Raw genomic sequence first — 26,624 nt, forward strand, 5'->3', positions numbered from 1 at the left:
AGGATCTCAAAGGCATCCCTCTCAACCAACGCATCCCTCCGTGCTCACCTGCTTTATCCTAGCTTGATATCAAGTGCCGAGCCTAAAAAGCCTTCAATTATAAAGAAAAAGATCTCATACATCAGCATTTTATTGCAAGCACTCTCAGCAAACCAAGATCCCAATACCACTATCTCCTCTGCAGTTCTTAGCACTTACAACCCAGACTGCAAACAGATCCTAAACGTCATTTACTGCTGCTCCTGCAAGCAGCCTGACACACAAATCCTCTTACAAAATTATTTTCCAAACAGATGTAACAAACCCTTCACTCCGGACTTCCAGATGCCAGGAGTCACATCACAGCGTTTCCAGACACAGCCAGGCAATGGCTCATGCCAGGTCATGAAAACAAGATTTGTGTGAAGTTTGCTACCCAAAATAACATCTGCAGGTTTACTATTAGTGTGACATAACACAGCAGCATCACCACCACCACCAAGGACCTCTCAGCAGCAACATCAGGAAAGCCCAGCTTACCCTGCAGACAAGCACTGCTGGAGAGACATGAGGACACAGGGCTGGCTGCACAGGCTGCAATTTGATAGGGAGCTCCTAGCTTGCCTTGCACAGCTTCACAGGAAGGTCTGCAGCACTGCACAGAGCTGTTCTTCCTCACTGTTGGCCCCTGGAAGCAATGAAATTGCTCCTGATAAATTCCTGGTGATACCAGGCCAAGCGTTGCTAGGAGTATCAGTAATGATATATAAGAAAAAGTTAACTCACTTAACTGGCAATAGACTCTCTGGCTACAGAACACTCCTTGCCTGGAAGCAGCCTTCATCCAGGAGATGCTCTCCTTTTGGAGGTCAGCCCTTAAATGAGCCCAGGGAGGTGGGACCCAGAGTCCATCCCTTCCAGCCACATGGGAAGCACAGGTGAACCTGTGCCTCCTGGGCCAGCCAGCCTTCAGCAGGTGCTCAGTCATCAGTTCAGGCTGTGAGGTAGCAGTTCTCTTACACCTGTGCAGCTTCTGTATAAATTAAATGCTTCAAGGCTATTATAGGCTGCTCCATTCCCTGAGCTGCTGCATCCTGCACTGATCTCTTCTCCCTCCACAAACGGTCTCAGGGTTGAGAAAGGATGGGAGATGCTAAGGGGACGGGGAGGAAAATGTTTTGAGATGCTCTCATCAACACAATTCTAACTTCCATTCAGGCCAGCCTGGTTTCTATCCTCCTTCCTAATCATAACAGCCCAAAACACGTACCAAATTTCTCTATTTATCAGCTGCTGTCTTATCCCACTGCACAACTGCAGGCAAGAAAGGATGCATTTTTTGGTTTTTAACCACCCAGCACAGGTGGAAGAGCAATGCAATACTGCGTTGGCCTGCAGCCAGACAAGGAGCTGGAATTCAGCCACAAGTGCCCTTTGTTTGCAGAGCTTCCGCTCCGTCTGCAAGAAAGAAACCAAAGTGTTGGTGGTGGCTGTTGATTGTTCCCCCCCCCCCCCCCATTACAGTCCTGCTCAAACCAAAACAAGACAAGGTAAGGCTCTGTTCATGTAGGGGATGAAAGCTAAGCTGCAAGCTTCCAGCCAGACTGCAGTGGTGTCCATTTCCATGTATGTCCTTATGAGGCCCTTTCTGAGCCACCTTGCTCAAGCACAGCCCCTGCTGAAATTCAGAGCAGAGATTACTTATCCTTTGGAAGGATTAGTGGAATAGAAGAGTGGCTGCCATTCAGTAATCCCATGTAAGTATCTAATCAACCATAATGTAATTACCAGAAAGTTTTAAAAGGTCAAAAAGGCCTCAGTGTGACGTTGCTTGAAAAACCCTACTTGGAGGATGTTTAAATAAAAAAAATTCTAAGAAAAACAGAATGCAACACTTCAATATGTAATCTGTTGTAATCACAGCCTTCTGCTAGCCATTAAAACCATTAAAACCCTCAAGGAACATGCACAGCAATGACAACGAAGGCAGGAATTCTCCTTAGCACTGCTATAGCAGAAATAACTCACCCAGAGCACAATGCATTGCAGAGGTGGGCAGTGGGGAGAGAGAAATTGCTCTCAAAGTTCAAACTGCAATGCTTTCAACGTGTCAACCAACAGATGGTACAATCATTGACAAATCTCTACACAGCCCATGCATAACTATTTAATAGAGTTTCAAAGCCTTCATATCACATTTCTCCAACAGGAAGAACAGATTCTTCATAGAAGAATACACCCACACTGTCCCATCTTCCTGCTCCAGGTGGAACTCAAGGGGAGAGAAAGGGGAAAATGCCAACCAAAGGGACCTCCATTACATTTTCCCCTTTTCTGGAGGAGGACAATACATCCTTGTGTTACTTTGAATGGTTGGAGTTCTCCCTAATTTTACTTTTGATTTTCTACTCCGCATTGGATACCAATTTATCTTTGGAGGATTGTATTGGATAATTTCAGAGGAAAAAGGATCATTTTGGAACAGCTGATCTTGATGCTTTGTTCCTTTTCCTTATATAAAAAGGTGGAAACTCGGAATGTTTATTTTTATTTAAAGGAAGCTTCGAAGCACACACCAAACTGCAAGCAGGCTGAGAGGAAAAACTCAGCTCACATTCACTCAAACCTCAATCCTAAAATTCTAGGACAAGAAAACAATTAATCAGTGATAAGTCAAATGCAGTTATCCCCCAAACCAGGCGTTAGGTACAAAGAACAACAACGAGATGGGCCAGAACATCTCCCATTTTGCATTTTGGAACAGCCCAACAACAACAAAGACATGCAGCACTCAGTTACCTTCTTGAACAGGCGCCCAGAATCTTCGCTGACCTGGACGAAGCGAGGGATGATGTTGTTGAGATAGATGTCACTTAGGGTGGTGTGATCCCTGCTTTCCCGCTTCACTTGGTTTAAGAGGAGGTTCCAGCAATTGACTGGTGAGAGCACGTTCTGATCTTTCCTATAAAGGATGCAAAATAGAAACAAGAATTGGATGGGACTTCACCTGAAGGAGATAAAACGGTTGTTAATGATGTTCTGTATCTATACACACCAGAAACGTGGCTGCAGTATGTGTGGATTTGATGAGGGAGATGGGAGCAAAGAAAATGGCTCTGGCACACACAGAACGAGCCCTGCATCACACACGGCTTGGCTTTTCCCCCCAACAAGCTGCTTGGGCAAGTGCAAGCTACAGGATGCCAAACGCACGCTCTGATTTTTCCTTTTGAATCCAAGAACTTGAGCACAAATTGCAGGGCCCGAGGCACAGTGATGGCTATGGAGCCTGACAGTGGGGTCTGCAATGCTGCCAGATCCTCTGTGCCTCACCACAAGCAAAAGGCTTCAAGCACACAGTTAGCTAAATAGCATCTGCATAGGAAACAAAATGTTATGTCTTGTATAAAAGCAGCTCTGTGCAAGAATCTGCATCTGTCCTGAATGGAAGAGAAAGCAGTACTCATCCCACAAGCTGCACATTCCCATCTCTGAACTTTTTCAACCTTACGGCTGATTCCCTGCACATCCTGCAAACACACAACACAAAGGACCAGGGAGAAGCAGGAGAATCAGCAACGTGGATCAAGCCAACAAACACTTGGACACCTTTGCCCTGGTGGCCAAGAAGGCCAATGGATGCAATGGCTTGGATCAGGAGTGCTGTGGTGAGCAGGAGCAGGGAAGTCATCCTGCCCTGTACTCAGCACTGGTGAAGCCTCACCTCGAGTGCTGCGTTCAGTTTTGGGCACCTCAGTACAGAAGGGACATGGAGGTGCTGGAGCAGGTCTAAAGAAGGGCAGCAAGGCTGGGGAAGGGCTTGTAGGATACAGCCTGTGAGGAGAGACTGAAGGAGCTGGGGCTGTTTGGTCTGGGGAAGAGGAGGCTGAGGGGAGACATTACTGCTCTCTTCCAATATCTGAAAGCTGACTGCAACGAGAGCAGGAGCCACAGCAGCCCTTCATAGCCCTTCTCATGACATCAGTGTTTGGAGCTGTAGTGCAGTATGGACAATTTTAGAGAGAAAAAGCACAGTTTCCAAACAGCTGATTTTGATGCTTGGTTTCTTTCCTTTAAAAAATGAAAAGCTCGGGAAACAACTGCAGCTCATCATCTGCGCTGTTTCAGGGCTTGGCACGTGTGACTTTGTGTGTATATAAAGGATTCTGGGCTTTCGGTTCTGGTGTTTTGAATAAAAACATAGAAAATAAAATGTGAGAAGGCAGAGATTTCATTTAGACAATATTTGCCTTTGTACTTCAGTGTCGCATATTGCAGATACTGCTGACACGGGCAAAACCAGATGGAACGATCAAAATGCAGAACTGTACAAGGTTGAAACTGCCAGATGTTAAGCTCTATAAATCAAGTACTTGCCCTCAGATCTCCTGCAATCAGTGTCTGCAGCATACTGTTTGTTTTGTTAATATGCCAAGGAGCTAATTAGCAATTGCAAGACCAGGCCACTCGCAGTGTGAATGCAGCAGGCTGCAGCCAGCCCTAGAAGGGCACAAAGGGGCTGAATCCATCCGAAATGCAGGCTGAGAGCTGAGAGCTTCCACCACGACAGGAGCTGTGCAAGTTCCATTTAGGCAGAGGGTTTTGTTTGTTTTTTTTTTCCATTTTTGACTTTCAATTTTAAGTGAGACAAGAAACAACACCTGACTTTCTTCCAATACAAATAGGGCTGAAGGAGGTCCTCAGCAGGATGAGGTCCCCAATGGAGCAGCGCTGGAGTGAGGTGCATGTGCCAACACAGAGCCACTGCCTCTGCAGCAGTGGTGATGGCAGAAGACAGGAGGCAAGCTGAAGAGGAGGGGATTGCAGAGGATTGTCAAGAGGAGCACACAGGGAACAGATGTAGCAGTTGGGTTGGCTGCAGCAGCGCTGCAGATATACTCTGCACACTGATTTAGTATCTGCCTTCAAAGCTGGAAGAGCTACATAAAACATCCATAACTCAGAAGTCAAAAGAAGGGATGGGAATGAAGCACAGGAACAGTAAGAAAGGGCTCCTCACAGCTGGTCCTACTGCAGCCATTCCAAATCCCATCTCAAAGCCCCAAGCAGCCCGCTGCTCCTTCACCAGCTCCTAGGAGTGAAGCAGCCCAAAGCTCATCCACGCAGCCTCTGCAGCACTGTACCAGATGTCAGCCCACAAACACTCAGCTCTTTTCAGCCCCAATGACCCCCGTGGCATTTTCCCCTCCTCTCTCTGAGTTTTCACAGCCTGCTCAGCAAACCTTGGCAGCCTCACCACGCGCTTTGGAGGATCCCAGCTACAACCACAGCCAGGAGAGCCTGCAGGGCAACAGCCTGCTCACAGCACCCAAAGAAAACCAAAGCACAAACTGAGAAGCAGGAGAGATGCAATAGTTAAGCAGCCAATTCCCAACCGCCCAAGCTGCTGCACCGCAACTCGTGAAGCCATCCGAATGCAGCGCATAGCACGAATACCACCAGCCCATGAAAAGTATGGTGAGCAAAACTGCTGGTGTCTCCTGGCGCCGCTTAGGTTGTTGACACACTGCATGTGGTTCAATAGGAAAGGCAGTCCTGCAGGAAGGAGCAGTCACAAACCCCACATGATTCTCATTTGCAAATGGCTTCGTCACCTCCAGGTCTGCGCTGGAAGGGATGCGCCCCGACCTTGCATAACCATCACTCTGTGCTCCCTGAGGTTTTCCCTTTCCAATTCCTTTCATTTCCTGGTGCCTGTTGGTTTCATTAACCCCTGCTGAATGAGAACAGCTCCATTCTGTTAAGCTTTTAGAGGAAGCGAGAACCAACTTCCCCCGACGACGGGGCAGCACAACGCTGTCACCCTGGCAAAAGGGAGCCAAAGGAAGGCCAGAAGACAAGCTGCACAGGAACAGAACAGAAAAGGAAAGTTACTTGTTTCAGCTGTTATGGTTACTTGTTTCAGGGTTTCTAAATAGCCCTTAGGACTACAGGCACTTTAACTTCTAAACCACCCCTAAAACACAGCGTTTTCTGGGGAGGAACATGGCAACAGTTTTCACAACACAGAGCAGAAGTTATACAACTGTTTACAACAGGCCCTTTTCTATCATAACCACAAGCAGATGGCAGAGAAGCAATTTGTGATTTCCATTAACCATTTCAATTCTCAAAGGAGCTGGCAGAGAGATTCTGCTCCCAACTCCAGGGCACTGCAGGAGGGGTGAGGAAGGAAACAGAGCAGCAGTGATGGTTGGGTATAGCCAGCAGTGATGGCCTGGAGCTGCTAAGCAGTAAAAACCAAACCTCAGGAGCTGGATACCAACTTTTCAAAGTGATTTTGCACTCACTCGACTCCAGGTTCCCCTGCAACAGCAGGAAGATGCCAGCATCCAGGTTCAACCTCAAGCGTTGTTTATACAGCTTAAAGATCGTGTGATGATAACGAATCCAGGGTTTATTTAGGTTAGCCTAAATTGCAGCAGATCACAGCGATTGGGGGTGTTTGGGAACAGGAAGAGGAAGTTGTGCACAGATTTTTAAGGAACCACAAAGTATGAAGCCCTGTGGTTTTCCAGCGTTATCTTGATCGAGTCCTGTGCAACTTCCACTTCAAAGGCTTCGGTCGGTCTCGAAAGATCAGAAGGGAAGATTGAGTCCAAGTATCTGAACGTTCTTAATTAAATTACTGATTCATACGAGGAACTCACAGACGATCAGAGATTTATCTGCTCTAAGGCAGTGACATTGGCTCAGCACTGCATGGTAGGCCCATTCAGGGTAGGAGCAGAAAAAACATCTTAATGAGCAGTTCCTCCCATCCCAAAAAGAAGAAAAAAGCCCACCCACAAGCCGGCAATGGGAATACCACGTATCCACGTGGAGCACGGGAAGGAGGATGAGTCAGAGGCAAATGAACTTATTACAAACAGAGAAAGAAATGCTGAAATTCACATCACCCTGCCACATCAGCGGTGTCAGACTGCGGGTTTGGGGGCAAATCCCCTGGCAATGCTGGGTGCCAGCAATGAACAAAGAGCAGCACTGAGGGTGTCACAGCCAGAGGAAGGACCACGAGTCACCCTGCAGAGCAGAAGACACTGGGAAGCTGTCCTGAATGCGTGACATTGCCATTGGAGCAGCAGTGACAAGTGCCTCTCAATAGCAGCAAAATGATTTCAAGCACAAAGAAAGAAAGCTGCTGGCACCTGGCTGCCAATACAACCCTCTGCCCCAGGGTGAAAGACTCAGAATAAGTGCTCCAGGCTCATCCCATCAAAAGGAATCCCGGGTCAAAACAGCATACAGCATATTTATCTACTACAGCAATACTGTAGGAGCCCACCCAATGCAAGTGCTTTTGCTGATACCTCCCTCACCACCTGCATCATCTCTCCTTTAAAGAAACCACTGCACTCTCCAGAAAAGCAAAGTTCTCTGCAAAGTGCTGACACACATGAACTCTTCATTTCCCCTTCAAGTCTTCCTGACACTGCTCAGCATTAGCTGCAAATTTGGAGCATTTCAGGCACACGCTGCTCCCTGCCCCTCACTTCCAAAAGATTCCAGTTATGAACATCTGTTGTTTACAAGTGCTAAGCCTGAAGGTTGCCAGACTTATTCTGCATCTTCGACTTCAAGGCAAAGGCTGCCAGAAAGCCATCTGAATCACGCTGGGATATCCTGGACATTCTGCTCTCCAGCTGACAATTGATTGCTACTTGGTATCCTGCTTGCAAGGACAGCCCTGATTTAAAACATGGCCTTAAAATAGCACTGCCTTTTTTTTTTGTCTGTGTGTGTGCTGTTTTTTTTTCCCCCTTTAAATTTTTCCCTCGAAAAGGACTCACTGAAGATCTGCTGTGCTTTTCACGTTAACTGGTATTCCAAAAGGCAAAGGTCTGTAGGACAGAGCCAGGCAATGGAAGCATCAGGGTCTCAGTGCAGGGCAGCCACATCCGTGCCACCAGAAGGGACCCCAGGAGCTCCCATGAACAGCCACATACTGGGCTGCTGGTTCAACAGACATTTAAGGAGCGATGACTTCCAACTTCAGAGCAACAAGCTCCTTTAACAATAGGAGTTGGAAGAATTGGGCTGGAAAATGCATTTCCTCCCCCTTACAGCTCACGTGGGGATATTTTCCAAGGGGCAGCGAAGAAGCATTACCAAGTAGATCTGGTTTGTCCTCTTGAGCAGCCTGTCCTAATTGGAAAACCAGTTTTCAAGAGGACCAGGCAAGGCAAGCTCTCACAGCCACAGCAGAGAAGATAAAAGCAACTAAAACCTGGGATGTATCCAACTGCCATCAACTCAGATGTCACCTTGGCTGAATCAATCTGTTCCCCCTCTCCAGAGCTACAAAATGAGAAAAACAGACACCTACCTCTGCAAATCCCTTTAAGATGCTCCCGTGAAACCAGCCTGAATCTGCACAACATGCAGCACCCCTTAAGCCCATCACAGCCTATACACAGCTTGTGCTTCTGAGACCCAGCACCCAGATTCCAAAGCCCACCTGGAAAACACAGCCATGTGATGTGGCACAGCTACAAAGCACACAACCCACACCGTGCAGTTACAAGCTGCACCTCACCACGCTCTCCTTGAATGGTGTTTGCACCACATACGTGGTAGAGGATGCCACAGAGCCCAGTTCTGAGGGTCAGGCTGAAGCTTCCTGCCCTTGACAGCTCTCCCTGAAATTAACCCCTTTGGAGCAGCTCAGCAATTACACGATAGCTCTCAAGTATAGAAGCACATGCAAATTACAGGGTTCCTGCCTGACAAGTTTCCTCCTTGACAATGTTATGAGATCTAAAATCTGCAAGTGACATGGTAAGCAGTCCCTGAATGATATGGTACCTTCCAATGTAATTGTCACGTAATAGAAGGAACATGCTATTATGGGATATTTATAGGGTCACAGCCACGCAATTACAGAGGAGCCAGCAGCCCATGCACATCTCAAAGTCATATAATCCCAGGCTCCGTAGGTGGAGAGATGTGATGGTTGGCTTTGATCAAAATGCCTTTTAGGGGGTTCCAGATTAGATTACAGCTTCAGCATCTACTGAAAAGATGATCAGCCAAGTCACTCCTCGCTGCTCAAACAGAGCAGTGCTTGGGATGGGCAGTTACAACTGGAATCGCTTCCTTAGTGATCCCTGGGGTATCTGGATGTATTTCTGAATGCTGATGCCAGCAGAAAGCAGTGACCAAACAAGCAACAGCAAGAGCTCAGCAGGACTCACTGCAGCGACCAACGCTGTCTGCAGCCGATCAGATGGGATTTTTCCCCTCATCCCAGCTCTTACTCAAATGAACACATTGGTCACTTGGACTCAGCCTTGCGGGGCAAGACGTTCCCAAAGCAAAATGCTCTCCTGCTAGGAGCCATCTGCTGCTCATGTAAGCAAAAGGAGCAGAGTGAGCCACGTCAGCCCCGTGCACAGCAACGTGAGCGCAGTGCTCAGAGCACTGGGTGCTGCCTTGGACACGACAGAACAGCACAGATAAGTAGTTCAGCAATCCAGGTGAAAGCTTTATGTGCTGATAAATTCACCTGTCCAATTCAGGCCACACCATAGTTGAGGGATTTGAGGACAAACAGCTCTAAGGGTGAGCGAGGAAACTGAAATAGGAAAAAATGGAAAATAAAAGTCTGCATTTCGGATGGGATGTTTCATAAATGAAATCAAAACCAAGAAGCTAGTGGGTTGGATACACATGCTTTAGACAATTGCTTTCTACAGATATGCAGAATGACTGTCCTCCATTTCTCAAATGGCTGCACTTCAGAGTCACACTCTCCAGGCAATGTAGCACAATGTCCATCCTAACTAAGAACTAAACAAATGACAGAGCTGTGCAGAAAATAAACTAAAGCTGCACAGAACTGAAGCTGAAATTGTGCCTCCTGAGTGTTTTTTTTTTGCAAGAAGGGCCATAGTTAGAAGGAAAAGCTGATTTCCCCAACCCCCCAACACAGCAACAACAACAACACAGAGATGAGGGCCCAGCCCAGCAGTGCCAGAAGTCGGGGTGGAGGCAGTGCAGGATGCTGCCAGGAGACAGAGTGGAGCTCAGTGACTCATGGCCAGGGCTGCTCGGTCACACTCCGTGCCACAGAACCACATCCGCCACTTACTGCTCATCCAACCCAAGGAGCTGAGTGGGAGCAGCCAGAGCAGGATGGACAGACCTACCTGCAAACAGCACTTCAAGCTCTTTGAAGGCTTGAAGGCAAGGCAACTGCTGTCACTAAGACTGAAGGAAATTCCAGTTCTCTGCACCAAACGTGGCGCAGAACCTTTTCACCTTTCCAAGAAAATGCCTCCTTTATAGATTGTGCCAATTTTTCCACCATTCCACTCCTTGTGGACGACATATGACTTTAGAACAAGATGCTGAAATGAACCAGGCAAGCAGGCTATGCAGAAATGTGAAATGGGTTCTGTGTTTCATCATGAAGTTGGGAAACATTGCCATTCACAGCCATGCTGATACTGACATTCGCTGTACCAGCTCACTTCTTGCATTCCTACACTTGCAACCACATTCAGAAGAGAGAAAAAAAAAAAGGACAAAAATAAAAATAAAATGCAAATACTCTACTTGAATTGCTGGTCTTTGGTGCTCCTAGTTTTAGCCAGGAATCTCTCAGCCAACTTCTCCAAATTCCTCGAGTAATCCATCTCAATCTCTGCCTTCTTGCGGAAGAAATCCTGCAAGTCCTGCAGTAACTGGACCCGGAGCTCACACTGCTGGTCAAGGCATTTCAGCTGCTCTACCAACTGGGCACGGATCTCTGTAACAAACAAAAGCACTCAAGATTAAACAAAATCCCATTAAACACCAACAAAACTCTCTAGTAAAATCTAGTCGAAACACACTCCCTCATTAACAATATGTCAGTAAAGCTCCATTATGATTAATTCTATGCACAGGCAGGAGATGACTGCATTGCCCCCCAAGGGTGCAGCAGGAGCAGGGCAGGTTGCAATGCACCAACCCATGGGCAGAGCTGCACTGCTGGGAGCACAGAGGCTGCAAAGCTCCAAGTGCACTTCTGGCATTCAGAAGTCACTGCCTAAAAATGCACCGTGACTACAGGACCATAAAGAAGTAACACAGACAAGTGTTAATATGATCATTGTATGTAATTATTCCCGAAGACAGCTTTTGTATTTACACTGCATTTTAGCCACCGCTTGCAGAATGTGTCACAAACATGGCAGCTTCCCACCAGGACATTATGGAGACTCAGGGACTTGCGTGAGACCATTTCTCCACAGTCCAACAGAACATGGAAATGCATCAGCCCAAAAACATGGAAACATTCAGTGCTGCAGCTGAGAGAGCTTACTTTCAGAAGGCAATAAACTCAGCATGCAAATAACGAAATAGGTACTTTGAGCACTCAGACATCAGAGCTGCCCACTGCAGCCGGACAGTCGCTGTGCTCTGCCCAAAGTTCAAAGATATGCTGTTCCAGCCTGAACTCAATAAGCAATAAAATTGGGAAGTGGAGCCCTCGGGTCCTCCTACAACACACAGCTCTGCATCTGTCCACACATCACAGCTGCAGCACAATTCTGTCACCACAACCAAAGATGGGGAAGTCTCATTTTCCAAACTCAACTTTTTAATCAACATCTTTGTCACTGATCAACATCTTTATCACCAGGCCCTGCAGGGGAGTCCCATCCCATGAGCACTCCTCTCTCTGCCATGCTTATCTGCTGCCTTCAGCTGCGCTCACATCTGCAGGAACAGTTTTGGAGGGTTGGGGATTGCAAGCAAAGAAAGCACGCATCTTTATTTTAGGGACTCAGAAACCCAAAACACGTGTATACAAACACAGTTCCTCATCAGGCTTGCCAAAAAGTGATCTGCAAGAATGCGGGTTGTTCAAGCTCAAAGATGACCTCTCTCAGCATTGCAAACAGTGCAGACCACTTCTGAGAGCACGTGGAAAAAAACACAGGGCAGCAAAGTGACAGCAGAGGAACAAAACAAACCCATGGACAAAGCTGGTCAGTGCCAACTTCACCCCGGGGAGAGGATCTCGGAACAGGAAACTTCTGTCTTTTCAACAGGAAACACAGCTACAAGCAAATACATGAGCCCGAGTTGTCCGCATACTTCTTTAATCAGAACCACTGCAGCATGTGTCCCCCTCCAGGCTGCATCCCCACAGCACTCACTGCTGCTCCTCCCACCCAACCCAGCCCCATCCTGACCCCCAAACCCCATCAGATTCCCTATTCCCAACCTTAGAACTTGCACCTGAGAGGTCAGCAGAGCGCATTCATTTTAATATGAAAATTAAAACGAAGTCATTGGTTCTCAGGGCAGAGTATTTCGCAGGCAGCTCTCCTGCTGCAAGCAGCACGGACTCGTAACCTTTGCCGTCAGCAGCAAATGCATTCTCAGCACTCTCTGTTATCAATAAAGGCGCTGTTTGGGAGGGAAGCAGCGGCTGATGGGGTGCATGGGAACAATCCTCCATTCAGCTGCAGCTGGTGGAGCCTCTGCTGCTGCCAGGCAGGGGCAACCTTGCTCATCTTGCAACATCACCGCCCCACATTTTGCCACATCAAGGCAGGAATTTCCTGAGGTTTACTGGGCTTTGCAGAGAACGAAGCATCCGCTGGTTCCCCCACAAAAGCAGAGGATGGGTTTTTCACGCTGGTTCCCCGTCACAGCACCTCCCCATGCCTGCTGACTTCGAGTTCACTGCAGTTGCATCTTTAATTGGCACAATTTTTTAGGTTAACAGCCACATCAGAACACCCTGAAGCCTTCTACCTCCTTCCCTACACCTTGCAGGCCACCCCAAGTGACCACTTACAACAGTGACACAGAGCACAGTGATGCAGGTCAGGGAGAGCCAGGCTTATAGCCCAGCTGTTCTGACTCCCAATGAACCCTGCTCTGTTGTGCAGCCCTTACTGTGGCATTTCAAACTCATGTGCTGCAACTAAAACATCCCAAACAGCAAAAGGAAAAAGCTTTCCATGGCTTTAAAACAAACTGTTTACTCACTTCCATCATCAGATCATAAAGTCATCTCAGTCAGAGTATTGTAAAGTCCCAGACAGTTGTTTGGCTTTTTTAATCCTCTCTGCAATTAGCTTTCCAACGTTCCCCATATGCACCCAGCCAGCACATCTTCTTACTAAAGTATTTTGAGACAGAAAGATCTTCTACCTTCCGCATTTCAGTCACCTTTGTCATCCTCCACATTTATACCCCCTCCATTTGAAACCCTACAGCATATAAAGTACCGACAGGCACAAGTGATGCTGCATTTATCATCAGCTAATTGCCCCTGAATTAAACACAGGCACTTCAGCAGCGGTTCCACAACGCAGTCGCATCGGCCCACTTCCAGGGGAAAAAAAAAACCCTTTGTGCTGCACAACCTGAGCTTTGCTTTCTGCTGTGCACAACGCCTCCCCTGCACACAGAATGCTCCCAGGACACCACCGACTGCTAAGCCTCCAGCTCCCACCCAGCAGCAGGGAGGATGGAATGGAGCAAACTGCTTTGCCAGCACTGAGCACCACAGACGCATCCCAGGGTAATCCAAGAACTGCACTTTGAAGTGGAAATGCCAAGAGGAGGACATGCAGCTTTAGCTCAGGGCCAGAGCCAGGAGGGAGGTTCAGACTCACAGTCCTATTAAAAACTGCCTGCCTTGGAAAAAGGTAAACTTCCCTTTACAACGGGATATTTGTGACTCATTGGAGAATTACTGACATTGGGTAAGGCACGTTATAACTGCAGATGGGCTCTTGTCACACACATGTAGAAACAGCTGCAGGCACCAGTCAACAAAATTCTTTCTGATTCAGATTGTGGCGATGTTTGGAGGTCTGAGATGAGCACAGTGAAGTCAAGGAAAAGGTTATGAGACGTGCCTGCAAGCAAAAAGCAAGGCAGGCTTTGGGTCCCTGAGAACTACCAAGAACACTCATCTCTCCTTTGCATACCTCCATCCTAATGTATTTGCATCACTAATTACTCGGGTCTACCAGTTGCAGTCCCAGACACAACAATATCACCCCAAGGAGCCGTGCAGCTCACGCTGCCCACACTCAACCCACCTGCATGCTGTCTCACTCACAGCCTGGAAGTTTTCAAGTGTTCTTCAGCTAAAGCCCCACTGAGTGAGCAAACCTACGCGTCTGTTCTCCATACCTGCAGATAAAACCTGCTTATGCTTTCTGAATGCCAGAGAAAGTCTTACAGACAAGCAGTAGAACCACACTACTTGTCTGCAGCGTGGATTTCTAGAATGTAAGAATTAAATCATGTCGACACAGGGAGCATTAGCATAAGCAAATCCAAAGCACAGACATCACTTCGCATCCCCAGTGCTCAGAACTTGACTCCTGCTGACAAACCCTTTGCAGCCTCCAGCCCTGAGCACCCCCAGACTGCTATGGAGAGACCTGAAATAACGTGTTCTCCAAGCAGCTTCCTGATGGGTCTTTGAACAGCTTGCTCTCATGCATAGTGACGGATCCAGTACTGCAGGGATGGCCAAAGACTTGATGGATGCTGTTAATGTATGGGATGAGTCGTCTGGACAACCGAGCAGCAGCACACTGCTTGAGATGTTCTAAAGGAAGCGGCTCAGTGAACACAGATTTTTTATCAGCAGCTCACACAGATCTATCAGAGCCACAATTAAATTCTGTTCTGCTCAGCTGTCTGCAGGAAGCAGAATAATCACATCAGAGCCGTGGGTTCTTCACCAAAGACGTGGCTGGGGGGCAGGGGCTCCCAGGGGCACGGGCTGTCCTGGAGCACACAGCATCCCTGCGAAGCGCGGCTTCCTTCCTTTCATCTGCTCCATAAGCACATCCCCTGCTCTACGAGCTGCACTTCCAATAAGCACAGGCAGGGCAGAGTGACACTGGAAATAATTAATGTTGGCTGACTGTTCCAAAGCCCTGAGACGGCCCAGTTATTTGAACAACTCACAGTTCAGAAGCCATCATCGGAGCGTCTGCGCATCAGAGCCAGGCTGCACAAAGAGAGAAGGAACTGCACCATCCCTGGGCATGGCTACAGAGCAGAGCCACCACACTGCACGGCTCCGAGCATCTCCACGGGGCACAGCTGGGGGACAGCTCTGTCCACAGCCCCTCTTTGGACAGCAATTCAAAGCAGAGCTCAGCCTTTGACACCTTTACTTGAGCAAGTCACATTCTGCATCTTTCTCCCATTTAAACCAAGTGTGCTGCGCTTGTATGCACTGCAGTGCACAGTTTAGGTTTTGGTCTTAACCCAGAATTGAAGCGATCACCACTGGGTGAAAGACACACTGTATACACACACCACTATTCACCAATTTAAACATCATAAGGAAGTTACAACAGAAGGAAACATCAAATCCAAGGATGGCTCACGAGCAGCGCCCACCCTGGGCTTCCCCATAGGCTGTGAGAATTCATCAGATCCATCACAAGGTGTGGGAAACTCATTTAATTCATTTGCAAGCAATGAGCGGGCTGGGCGTGGGGAGAGGAGGGAGGGGAGCCAGGGACTCATGGCTCTGAGTTTCAAAACAGAAAGCCATTTAAATGAAGAATGTTGCACGGCCCTGTTTTAGGCTGCACAAAGCAAGTTGAATTCCTGCGTAAAAGGGAGAGGCTGGCACTTGCTTTCAACAGAAACATCTATTTATGCTAGAATGGAAATCCAGCAGGAGGAGAACAGCAAAACAGGTCTGGAAGACAAAAGCAGAGTTAAGATGCTGCCACTTGTTTGGCAAAGCACCCAGACTCGCTATGTGAGAATGCCAGAGACTGTGCTGGACATTGCTCTGCATTGGACCTGTCTGGTCCAAAATGTAGACAACGTGCCCTGGTTAGCTGCATTTTGCTCAGATGATCAAGAATCAGTCTCTATATAACTGCTCAAAAGCAAAGCTAAGAGAGACTCTCCATCCCTCACTGCCCTGCCCCATCCTTTCATACACCCACCTCCAAGGGTTGGGTATCAAAGAGGAACAACTGATTTCCATTCCAAATACTCCTACTTTTACAACTAATTACACTTGTAGCTCATTTTCTCCAATTACAGAGCTACCAAAGCCCACCTGGCAGAGCTCTGTGGATATTTAATAGCCATAAAGGTAAAGCAGCACGCAGGGGCTGCCCATGCATCACTGCCCATCCTTCCAGCACTGAACAGCATTGGGCAGAATGCTCTGCAAAAATCCTTCCTGGTTTATGTGACACTTACACAGGGCATCCCATGCAAAGCAAAGCTAGGTGCATTTTTCAAGTCAATAAAATTGCTGGTACACGAGTGGCAATTAATGAGTTATGTTTTAATCTCTGCAATAAAAGGAAAATCCTTGGGTGAATTATGTCATATATTTAGAGATACAAACAGAATGATTAATGCCGGCGTCTCATTTAATTTCACCTCAGGATTCCTTCCCCTCCCTCTCCTCTTTGGTAGCTAACAGATTAACATGCATAAATGATCAAGAAATAAATGAAGAGGAACAGAAAGGGACGTGTGAGCGCTTCGAGCTCCATAACAGCCCCTTCCAGCATAGAGCCAACACCCAGAGGAAGCACAGCGATGGCTTTCAGTGCCACCAGCCTCTCTTACCTCTAGATATCCTAAGGAACCAACACTCAGAATCTCTCTTACAGATAGGAAAGTAAAAGGGATGAGGTCCAGCTCATCAACCGGCGTGCAAAGGCATCAAACCCGCACCCACCTGTGCGTCGGAGCGGTGCGGTGCCAGCGGACACGTTGGGCCAGCAGCCCCGTGGCCTGGGGGACAACACCATGGTGAGCATCCGAGGGAGCCGCAGCCTGCAAAGAGCAGGATGGACGGACAGAAGGAGGGACAGACGGACAACTCAACACCGTGAGTCAAGCACAGCCCAGTGGCAGCGCCAGCCCGCCTCCCAGCCAGCCCTGTGCGTGCTTTGGGGAGCTCTGGGGAGCCATTAATTAACCATGAGCATTCCGGGAGAGGTGAATAATGAGCATCGTGGCAGATGAGTTCAGTGAGATCAAAAAGGCCCACGTGGTGACCTGAGGTGGCTGTGGACAGGGTCGCTTCCCAGCTGGTCACCTCCTGATCCCTGGGCACGGGAGCCATTATGGGGCTCACTGCACCCTTAAAATGGAAAGACACCTTATGGTAAATCCATCTTAACTGTTTACACCAAAAAATTAAATGGGAGCACTGTTTCTAACCCACCTTTAGCATGGCTAATAAGCAGAAGATATAAACCTAATTTAAAACCACCAAGGAAGGTTATGAAAAATTTTACTCCTTTCTCTCTGTTGCTCAGTCCTTGTTCTCATTCATAAGTTTACCCCAGGAACGCTCAACGAAAGCAAAGGCAGCACAAGCAGGCGTCCCCAGTGCAATCATAGGACAGGGAAGAAATTCCATCAGAGCCATAAATATTCAGCAGCCTACGTGAAGGGCTGCCACGCAGAGGAACTGGCATTTTGATCCACAGCACCTCTTGTAAAGATGCAAAATGAGTATTTGACAGAGCCTGCAGAGCACGAATTATGTGAATCATCGTTTTTCTATCAGTTCTTTGTCAGCTGTAGCAACACCCATTCATCAGCGCAGCTCAGAGCAGGGCAGGAACAAGGAGATGATGGTTTTCCATACGCCTTCATCACAAAGCTGGCATCAAAACTCACGTCCTCCTCCTCTGGAGCATGAATAAGGCTCTACCTACTATTACGTACAGTTGCAAATTTGTGCAAAAGAAGCTAAATACAAACCTTCATTTAAGAAGCTGTCCCAGCCATTCCCTGCTCCCCTCTACAGAAATCCCTGTTGCCCCCCCAAAAAAGGGCTTTCCAAAGACACACAGATGCAACAGAGCAGACAGATTGCAGCTATTCATTAAGATGATCACACAGGAATGCAATTAGTAGCGGAATGCAAGAAAGCAAAACCACAACACATTTCTGGTGCATCTTTGAAGCAACTGGAGGCTGAGCATGGCGGATAAGCCAGGTGTTCATCCAGATCCCAGCACCAAGCACAGCATCACACAGCAGCACCCAGCTGCAAGAACACATTCACCAGCAGCAAAGCGCTGCCCAATGATGTCCTTCTGCTCTTGAGAAATCCCATGGGACCTTTTCCACCATCAGGCAGGTGGGATTGGGGCAGAAGGGAGGCATGAACACTGCTTTTGGAAGCCCAGACAGTTCAATATAGAGTCATTAAGGTCGGAAAAGATCACTGAGATGACCAAGTCCAACTGCTGACCATCACCACCATTAACCACAGCCCCATACCTGCAGCCCAATGAGCAACGCACTCCATTTTTCACCTGCTTGATGCAACGCCGTGGAAACAAATCGGTCCCCACAAAATGCATCCCCCCCAAAAAAAAACAAAACAAAGGTTTAAAAGATTTATTAAAACCATCTGAGCAGGAGGAAAGCAGAGCACACGTAACCCATTCACTGTTAGGACTGCGATCCTGGGTGTGACTTATTTACCCTTCTATTTGAAGCAGCAGCAACCTGCCAAGATGAGCTGCTGAAAAAGCCCCATAGAGCAGAAGCCAAAGTCAACATGGGAGGCAGGAGCTGAGCCTTCGCCTTCAGCTCTTCTGCCAGGCCTCGTTAAAAGGAATGTTTATGTTGGTTCGTTTAGCAGGGAACTTAACAAAAACACGCCCAATAAAACAACCAAACAAACAGCCAGCACTGAAATACTAGAAATAGCCGGAAGGTGATGAAGTGCCAGTTATTTCAGAGGCATGCCATGCTCCATTTCAGTGCACACTCCGGTGACTTTGAGACATCTCACCATCTTCCCTTCAAAAACAAACCAAAAAAGATGAAGACAAAAAGCAGAAAATCACCACCTTAGAATGATGGGGAGGAAGCATCTCTGCGATGCCATGCGGTGCTCAGCCTGGGACTGCTGCACTGCCTGATCCGAGCACCACAGATGAGGCTCTCATTGGTTGCCTTTACCTTTTTAAGCATGAATTCTTAAGAAGAACCTATGCTAGGAAGGTCTACAACAACAGCCCTTAACTGCCTCAGTAATACAGAGCAAGAATATCAATGCTGCAGTAAGAATTCCATCGATAAGGCTGCATGGTTACCCTTCAATAAACCCACTGCTGGCAACACCTCAGGTAATGCAGAAAATCCAATATTGCCATCCTTGAGTTATGAATTATCAATACATTTCAGCTTCCTTTATTGCTCATTACACCTTCAGGTCATTAATGTCAGAAAGCTACAGCTGGTAAAGCAACGAAAGACAACACAGAAGAAGAGGGAAAAGATTTTTCTTCTGGTTTTGAAGGTCAAAAATCACAGAATCATAGAATGGCCTGGGTTGGAAAGGGCCACAGTGATCATCTCGTTTCAACCCCCTGCTGTGTGCAGGGTCACCAACCAGCAGACCAGGCTGCAGAGCCACATCCAGCCTGGCCTTGAATGCCTGCAGGGATGAAGCATCCACAGCCTCCTTGGGCAACCTGTGCCAGTGCCTCACCACCCTCTGGGTGAAAAATTATATATACTAAAAAATATCTGTAAAACAAACGCATGTAGCTACACACACATCAACTGATAGAGGAACAAAGAGCTGCTCCCAGTTCACATTTCCTTTTGCCATTTGCCAAAGGATGCTCAGCTGAAGTCAGCAGAACTTCCCATTGCTCCCCAGTTACTGCCTCCAACTCAGAGCAAACCATGACAGCTTCACGTTTGCTTCTACATTTCATTTTTATGGCACTGCAACATCTGCAGAGGATGCTGTAATTAAAAGAAGGAATAAAATTAAGTTTTTACAAAAAATATGGATGCAAGTCAGCTGGTTTGCCTAAGGAAAATGGATATACAGCAAGTGAGTGAGTACAAGGTCTTCAGCAATAGCAGTCAGCAAACTGTAACCTCCTGAACTCAACATCACTGCAGAAGTGCTGTTGTGAGGAGGTTCTGCATTCCTGGTTTGCATGTTCAGCTCGTCATCTCCTTCTAAACACAGCCCAGGAACTACTGATTGATTGGCTTAACATCCTTCAAATGCAACGTGAAGACTGATGGATAAATCCCAGCTTTCCACCTCGCCTGACCTGAAAAACTCCATTCTTACCCTCAGTGACATTGCAGCACTACTGTGCATCCTCACACACGGAGCCTGAACTGAAACAACACCATGCAACAGCACTGCCCAGCAATGCAAACAGCCTTCCTCAAACTCAGGAGCCTGCTGAGGAAAAGACAGCAGTGCCTGGGGACAGCAGCACCACAACACAGCAGATGCGCTCTGCTGCTCACCAACACTTCACCCCAAGCATTAATTTTTGCTGTGCCACAAGCTGCTGTTTCAAGTCTAACGCTGTGCTTTCCTGGATTTCACAACTGATTTAAAAACAGAATGAACAGAAGATTCTTTCCTCTAAAGGTTTCAGTTCCCTCTTTGCAAAAGCTTCATCAGCTCCTCCTGGTGCAACACAGTCTGACTTCCAGCTGCAATCAGGCCTTGGGGTTTAATGACCAACCCTCATGAGCCATACAGACTGCACACCGAAACACAGGACACAGAACGGGTGGAAAACCAAACCAAGATTTCACTCTAACCAAGGAAAAGAGCTATTAAAACTATATTCAATTACCAAAACAGCATTTGGTGCTGAGTGAGGGTCTGGATCGGTTATCAGGTGCCAGATGTCATCTCTTCAGCTCACCCAGAAGGATGCAGCAACGTTCAACACACGCATCGTACACGAAATCTGACCATGAAAGTGCCAGGAAGTGTTGTGCTCCATTTGCTTTGCTGCTGGTTGTTCTGCTAAGGCTTGGGAAGGTGAAGGAGGAAAGGCATTCCAGCAGCACATTGTGAAGAGCAGCACACAGTTGTCCATCTACAGCCTGCAGTAAGATTTATGTTGCTGTATAAACATTTAAGCACTCTCTCTCTGGCACACATGTGCCCCTCAGCCCCCCACAGCAATGCAGCAGCAGGTCAAAAACCTCCTGTTTGCAGGCCTGAGCCTCCTCTTGCAAACACTGATCAAGAAGGAATGGAGACAGATGTACCGACAGAGTTCCTAGCTGTCTCATCTCTGCAGACTGTCACCTTCCATGGGGAAGATGTGCACTGCCTGCTATACAGTCAGAAGCCTTATCCCAAAGAAGCGGAATTTGCAAATCAGCTTCAAAAGCAATTTTCCCTTCTAACCTCCAGCAAAGAAAACGAGCGAAAGGTCTCCACCAAGAAGTGCAAGAAAGGACCTTTGGCTCCGGGATGACAAACAGCTCAGAGGCCACACAGCTCTATGGCTTCTCATTCCGGCTATTGTCAGCTAATAATAGAACCACAGAGCCCACACAGCCCAGCAGCCGCCGCATTGTGCGTTCGCATCCATGTTTCCATCTGAGAGCTATTTAAAGTGTCAAACGAGCAAGTTTCTCTTTGAATGTCAGCTCAATATGGGAAGTCAGGGCTAGCACAGCCTGCAGCATCACTCCCCAAGCATCATTCCCCAAGGCTGCCTGCTAATTACACAGCACAGAGTTGATCTTGCATGGAAGCTGTGGCCGAAACGCTGCTCCTGCATGGCTTTCACCATCCAGGACACGTGCAAGAGCCACTGAATAACCCAGGTGGGAAGGGAGACTGTGCACTGAATTGCTTTCATAGGGTAAATATTACCTCCACTGCACTTGCAGTAAGCTGGCAGTTCAGTAATTCTCTATGCAATTACACAGAAATATCTGTAGAAGTAAAAGAACACCACCAAGCTGCTGCTTCAGCGCTCGTCCTGTGCTGTGCTGAGGACAGGCACTCTGCAGCAGTGTGCTGCTTTCCAAGAAGCAGACAGCAGGAACCTCTGTATGGGTTCCCCATCCCTCACGCAGCACATGCCATTCCCCTGGGACACTGCCCACCTCTCAGCATGACTTACACTTATTGATGAAGCGATGCACCTTCCACGAGATAAAACAACATGCTCATGCTATTTCTGTAAAGATTCAAGTCTTGCTTCAGAATCGATGCTAGAATATCAGCCTTTAAGAAGCCTGGTAGCTCCTTAGGCCTCAGGAGCCCCATCTCCACCCCAGCACTCTGCACACAAGTGCATCAAGCCTGGCAGTGCTCCTCACCCTGCAGCTCAGCCCTCCCATGTGACATTGCCATTGCAACAGACTGGGACTGCATATGAAGCAGGACTGAAAAAAAAGGTAGTGCAACACCTCCACACTGACTTCTTGCTTGCTAAAGTAGATTTCATTTATTCTCAGTCTGCAGACTGCTTAGCATGAACAGAACATTAAAGGAAATATGACTGAGGAACCCCTTGGCAAGTCAAGAGAAGCCAGCTCTCAAAGTGAACCCACTGCTTCCCTGCTCTCCTCCAAGTATTGGGCTCAGTGGAGCTGCCAACAGAGCTGGGTTTGGATACAGGCTGATCTCAATGACAGCAGTGAAGATAAGAGCAAGTTGTTCTGCTCGGTGCAAACCCACAGCGGGGAGCAGCTCTCATCCAGAGCCTGCAGAAATGCTGCATGTGGCAGAGCAAAAGAGCTCGAATTAAACCCAAAACAGCCACATGGAGGAGTGAAGAATAAGCATATAAAAATACTAACTCAGGTAGTGAAAGAAACGCAGCCTGCACTATTTGTTCACTTAGCCTAACTATTACCATGAACCATTTTCCATCAGTAATAACAGACACCCCCACCACCACCACTATGCAGAGAACATCCATGCTGTCAGGATAAACAGCCTAACCTCAAACCAAGCTAAGGCACGTAGGAAATGACATCACTATGGAGCCAGGATCCCAATTGTCAGTCCACCCCTAATTACTGACACGGCTGAGTGCATTTCTCTTAGCTCTCCATGCACTTTTTCCCTTCCCTGGATGTGAACGATTGCTTTGTAGCTGTGTCTGTTCCAGCCTCAGCTGATCTGAAGATGAGAAAGCCATGGGATGGCTCAGCAGGAAGGGCTGCAGGGCATGCTTCAGCACTGAGAGCTGCAGGGAAGTGCCCACCAAGCCCCTGTGCAGGAGGCAGTGGGTGAGCATCTCTGGCCACGTTCTCAACTCACCCATCTTTTTGGCAGTTTAAAAGGTTTGTAAGTCTTACAGCACATTTGACACTCAGAACCGTCAATCCAGCATCTCTCCCAGCACTGAGGTTCATGTAAGCCCTTAACTCCTAAAAATAAACCATCAAGGAAACATTCATTCAGACTCATTCCCACTGGAGCAAGAACAACTTTGGAAGAATCATTAAAAAAAAAAAAAAAATCATTTAAAAATAGCAAACCTGTTTATTTGCATTCTGAAATTTCAGTGGAGCATCTCTTTCCCACTCATTCCCACCCCAATTCCCAAAGGCAGAAGGCAAGGAGGACAAGAAAAAGAGCAAAAGGAGGCAAGAGAAGGGCTTTGAGTGCTGCCTGGCTGCACTTCAGCTACGTGCCAATACTACTCAGCACTGCACAGTGCCTCACTGATGGAATTGCTTCTGATTGTTCTTTGCTGGATGAAGAGAGCGGAGCAGCAGAGGAAGCAGCGCTGCACAGCTGTGCAGGAACACCCTGAGCAACATCTCCAACCACACAGCCTGCACTGCCAGAGCAAAAGAAGAAAAAAAACAATACCCAAGACGTTCTCTCAACGCGTTTCAAGATTTGTAATGGAATCCCATAAATCTCAGCAGGGTCGTTGTTTTAAGGTCACGTCCAGTAATTGGCTGCCCTTTAATCTCTGCACCTCCTTTCGGTCTGCTCCGAACACAGCACTGCTTCTCTGCATCTTCTGGATCTCGGATATGAAAAGATGCTGCCCAACAGCCCAAGCAACACGGAGACACAAAGCAACATTGCCACCACCACGTTGGGCTGCATGAATGCTGAAGAAGTCAATGGACTCTTTCCTGCAGGTACGTGCAGCTTTCATCTTTCCTCCCCCACCTGCACATTTCCATGCTGTATCTCAAAGCGATCTCCTTGAAAGGAGCAGCATGGCTCTTTCAGAATTGATGAACGTGTTTGAATAGTCAACATATAAATAACTTAGCAAGCACAACTGTAAACCTTTCACAAGATCCAGAATCCCTAACTGAAGGTAACAGCAAACCAACAGAGCTTTCATCCCAACCACAGCAGCCTGTCCTTCTCCTCTGGGTTTGGAGGAGGGTGTGCCACGAGGAACTATTTGCATGAATCCTAATCAGAAAACCACGGGGACGATGCTGGGGAGCTGGAAAAGGCAAAAGAGTATGGAGAAAATTACAGCTGCTCTGCCAGCTTACAGCAAGTACTCATTACAGAGCTCTGCCACTGACAGATGCTGCTCTTGGAGGAACCCACAGCAGCAGGAAGGCAGGGCAGCTCTGCACGCTCCTTGGGCTGGGTTTGGTGACCACCAGCTCCTTCCCATGACACCAACAGAGCTTTCCTCCCTCGAGGACCACGGCACTGTGATGTTCCTACCATGGGTGCTCCCTCAGACACAGCCACAAATTCATCGCCCGCTGCTTTCAGCACATTAAAGATGAATTCACCAACAGGGATTTTCCACCCAGCCCAACTCTGGGATTTCTTCCCTTCATACAAGGCTCACCCCCACCTACCCCCAGGGCACTTACAGACACATTTTCTGGAGAGAGAGAGAGAAAGATGAAAGGCATTTCAGCAGCAGAGGGATGCACCAAGCTCCTTACAGCTATTAGGTTCATTCTGATGGATGTAGGGGGGAAGAGATAATTTGATTGAAAGCAGGGAACCCTCTGATTAACCACAAACTACTAATGCTCCAGCCTTGATTAAAGCAATGCACAGTTAAGCCTCTGCCAGCAACTGCATGCTGCCTGTCCTCTGCTTCTCCTTTCTATAGCATGCCTCATGGAAGAGCCAAAAAAAGAAAAAAGGTAAAAAAAAGCAAAACACAAATAGAAACGAAACAGAACAAGAAGTATCCAGATCTTTCAGACACTCAGCTCCAGGGGGAAAACACAAGAGCACATTTTCATTCATTGCAAGTTAAGTTTCCATCCAAACATCATTACAATATCCTGTGACCTTTGCAGCATTGCAATTGTTCCTCCCTTTAAGGAGCACAGAAACTCGTCCTCCCTCCCTTTTCCAGCTGCATGCTTTGTGGGCTGGCTCCTGGCAGTGCCTCTGTTGGTGTTTCAGCATCTTCCTGCAGTCCCATGGGTCACTGCTGAAGTGCTGATATGGGAAGTGCAGTAACCAGCAGGGCAGATATTGGTGGAGTCCTGATTTTGGGGTGGGAGGAAGAAGGGAGGGGGGTAAATGGGACGAAGCAGGCCTCTCTTTTCAACAGATGGAAAGAACACAAAGCTAGGGAGAATTATTTTCATTAAAGAGACCAAAGCAAGAACAGGCTCCTTTCCAAAACCACTTCATAGAGACGTTCATTTATTAAGTTTCTGGATAGCTGGTTATCGAACGCAGGGGAAAAGCCTCCATGGTGCTGCTCAGAGCTCCGTGCTCATACAGCTCATAAAGTATTTAGTGCATTCTGGTTTGTCACTGATACTCCTTAATACACCCACTGCATGTATTAATCAAAAGGAAAATTCCCTTTCTCACTGCAACAACAGTACAGGTTCTCTATGCTGAGCTTTCTGAGTGCATCACGTCCATCAGCTACAACTCTTCAGGGCAGATCTGCAGCAGTCCATCTATTGAAGACGAAACAAAGCTCCATCACTGGTATGTGAAATGCTGCAGTCAGGAGAGCTCCTGAAAGATGGCACAGCCACGTTCCATTAAACATCACTCTGCATGCCCCAGTTCTGCTCTGCAGGAGGATGATATCCAAGAACTGGTTTACTAGACAGCTTCATTCCAGGTTACTGATCATCATCTCTCAGATGGATATTCATGGTGTCACCAACAGCTTTAGGAGAAATGAACTCATCACAGTAAAGTATATAAAAGGGTCCTCCCTGGTGAACGGGGATGGGGGAAGGATAGCAAGAGCACCAGTGTGAGCTAAAGTCAAGAAAAGCATTTGTGACACATCCCTCTGTCTCCAGCAAACCACTGACAGTATTCCCAACACTGGAACAGGTTGCCTAAGGAGGCTGTGGATGCCCCATCCCTGCAGGCATTCAAGGCCAGGCTGGATGTGGCTCTGGGCAGCCTGGGCTGCTGGTTGGTGACCCTGCACACAGCAGGGGGTTGACATGAGATTTTCTCTGTGGTCCTTTTCAATCCAGACCATTCTGCGATTTCATGGAAATGCCCACAATGCCTACTTGTGTCAATTAAATACTAACATAGCAGCATCCTCAAAGACACAACACTGATCTATGCTGCTGTATCCAAAGCCGATCCAACAGGCATCTTCAATAGGGCCACACCAAGGTGAGGATGCAGAGCTGGCTCACATGGGCTGCCCTTCTCCTCACAGCTTCCCTCAGCTCAGCCCCCACAGCAGCAGGCAGGGTTGTGCTTTACTGCAGCCATATCCAGACATCCTCTGAACAAAACGGAACGGCTGGCAATTAAAAGATCAGCACTGTTCACATCTCCTACAGCATCACTGATGGCTTTGAGAGTGAGGGAAGCAGTGTGGGGTGGGGAACAGTGAGGGTGAGAAACAGCAGTGGTGTGAAGGCTCCTTCTCAGCCCTTCCCTGCTCAGACAG

At 47.7% G+C, this 26,624-nt stretch overlaps 1 protein-coding gene across 5 annotated transcripts in view; it reads right to left on the reverse strand.

Annotated features, from left to right (window-relative positions):
- Window positions 1-26,624, reverse strand: part of SRGAP2 (SLIT-ROBO Rho GTPase activating protein 2) — an 83,514-nt gene that overhangs the window by 49,808 nt on the left and 7,082 nt on the right. For all 5 annotated transcript variants that reach the window (XM_042833557.1, XM_042833556.1, XM_042833555.1 and 2 more), the window contains 2 exons: window positions 10,558-10,750; window positions 2,779-2,941 (listed from right to left, as the gene is read on the reverse strand). In XM_042833557.1, coding sequence (XP_042689491.1) covers window positions 2,779-2,941; window positions 10,558-10,750 — 356 coding nt within the window. The remainder of the gene's footprint in view (window positions 1-2,778; window positions 2,942-10,557; window positions 10,751-26,624) is intronic.

The sequence above is a fragment of the Centrocercus urophasianus genome, unplaced genomic scaffold, assembly GCF_019232065.1.
Source record: "Centrocercus urophasianus isolate 14NV4802_14NV808 unplaced genomic scaffold, USGS_Curo_1.0 seq_42, whole genome shotgun sequence".
NCBI lineage: Eukaryota > Metazoa > Chordata > Aves > Galliformes > Phasianidae > Centrocercus > Centrocercus urophasianus.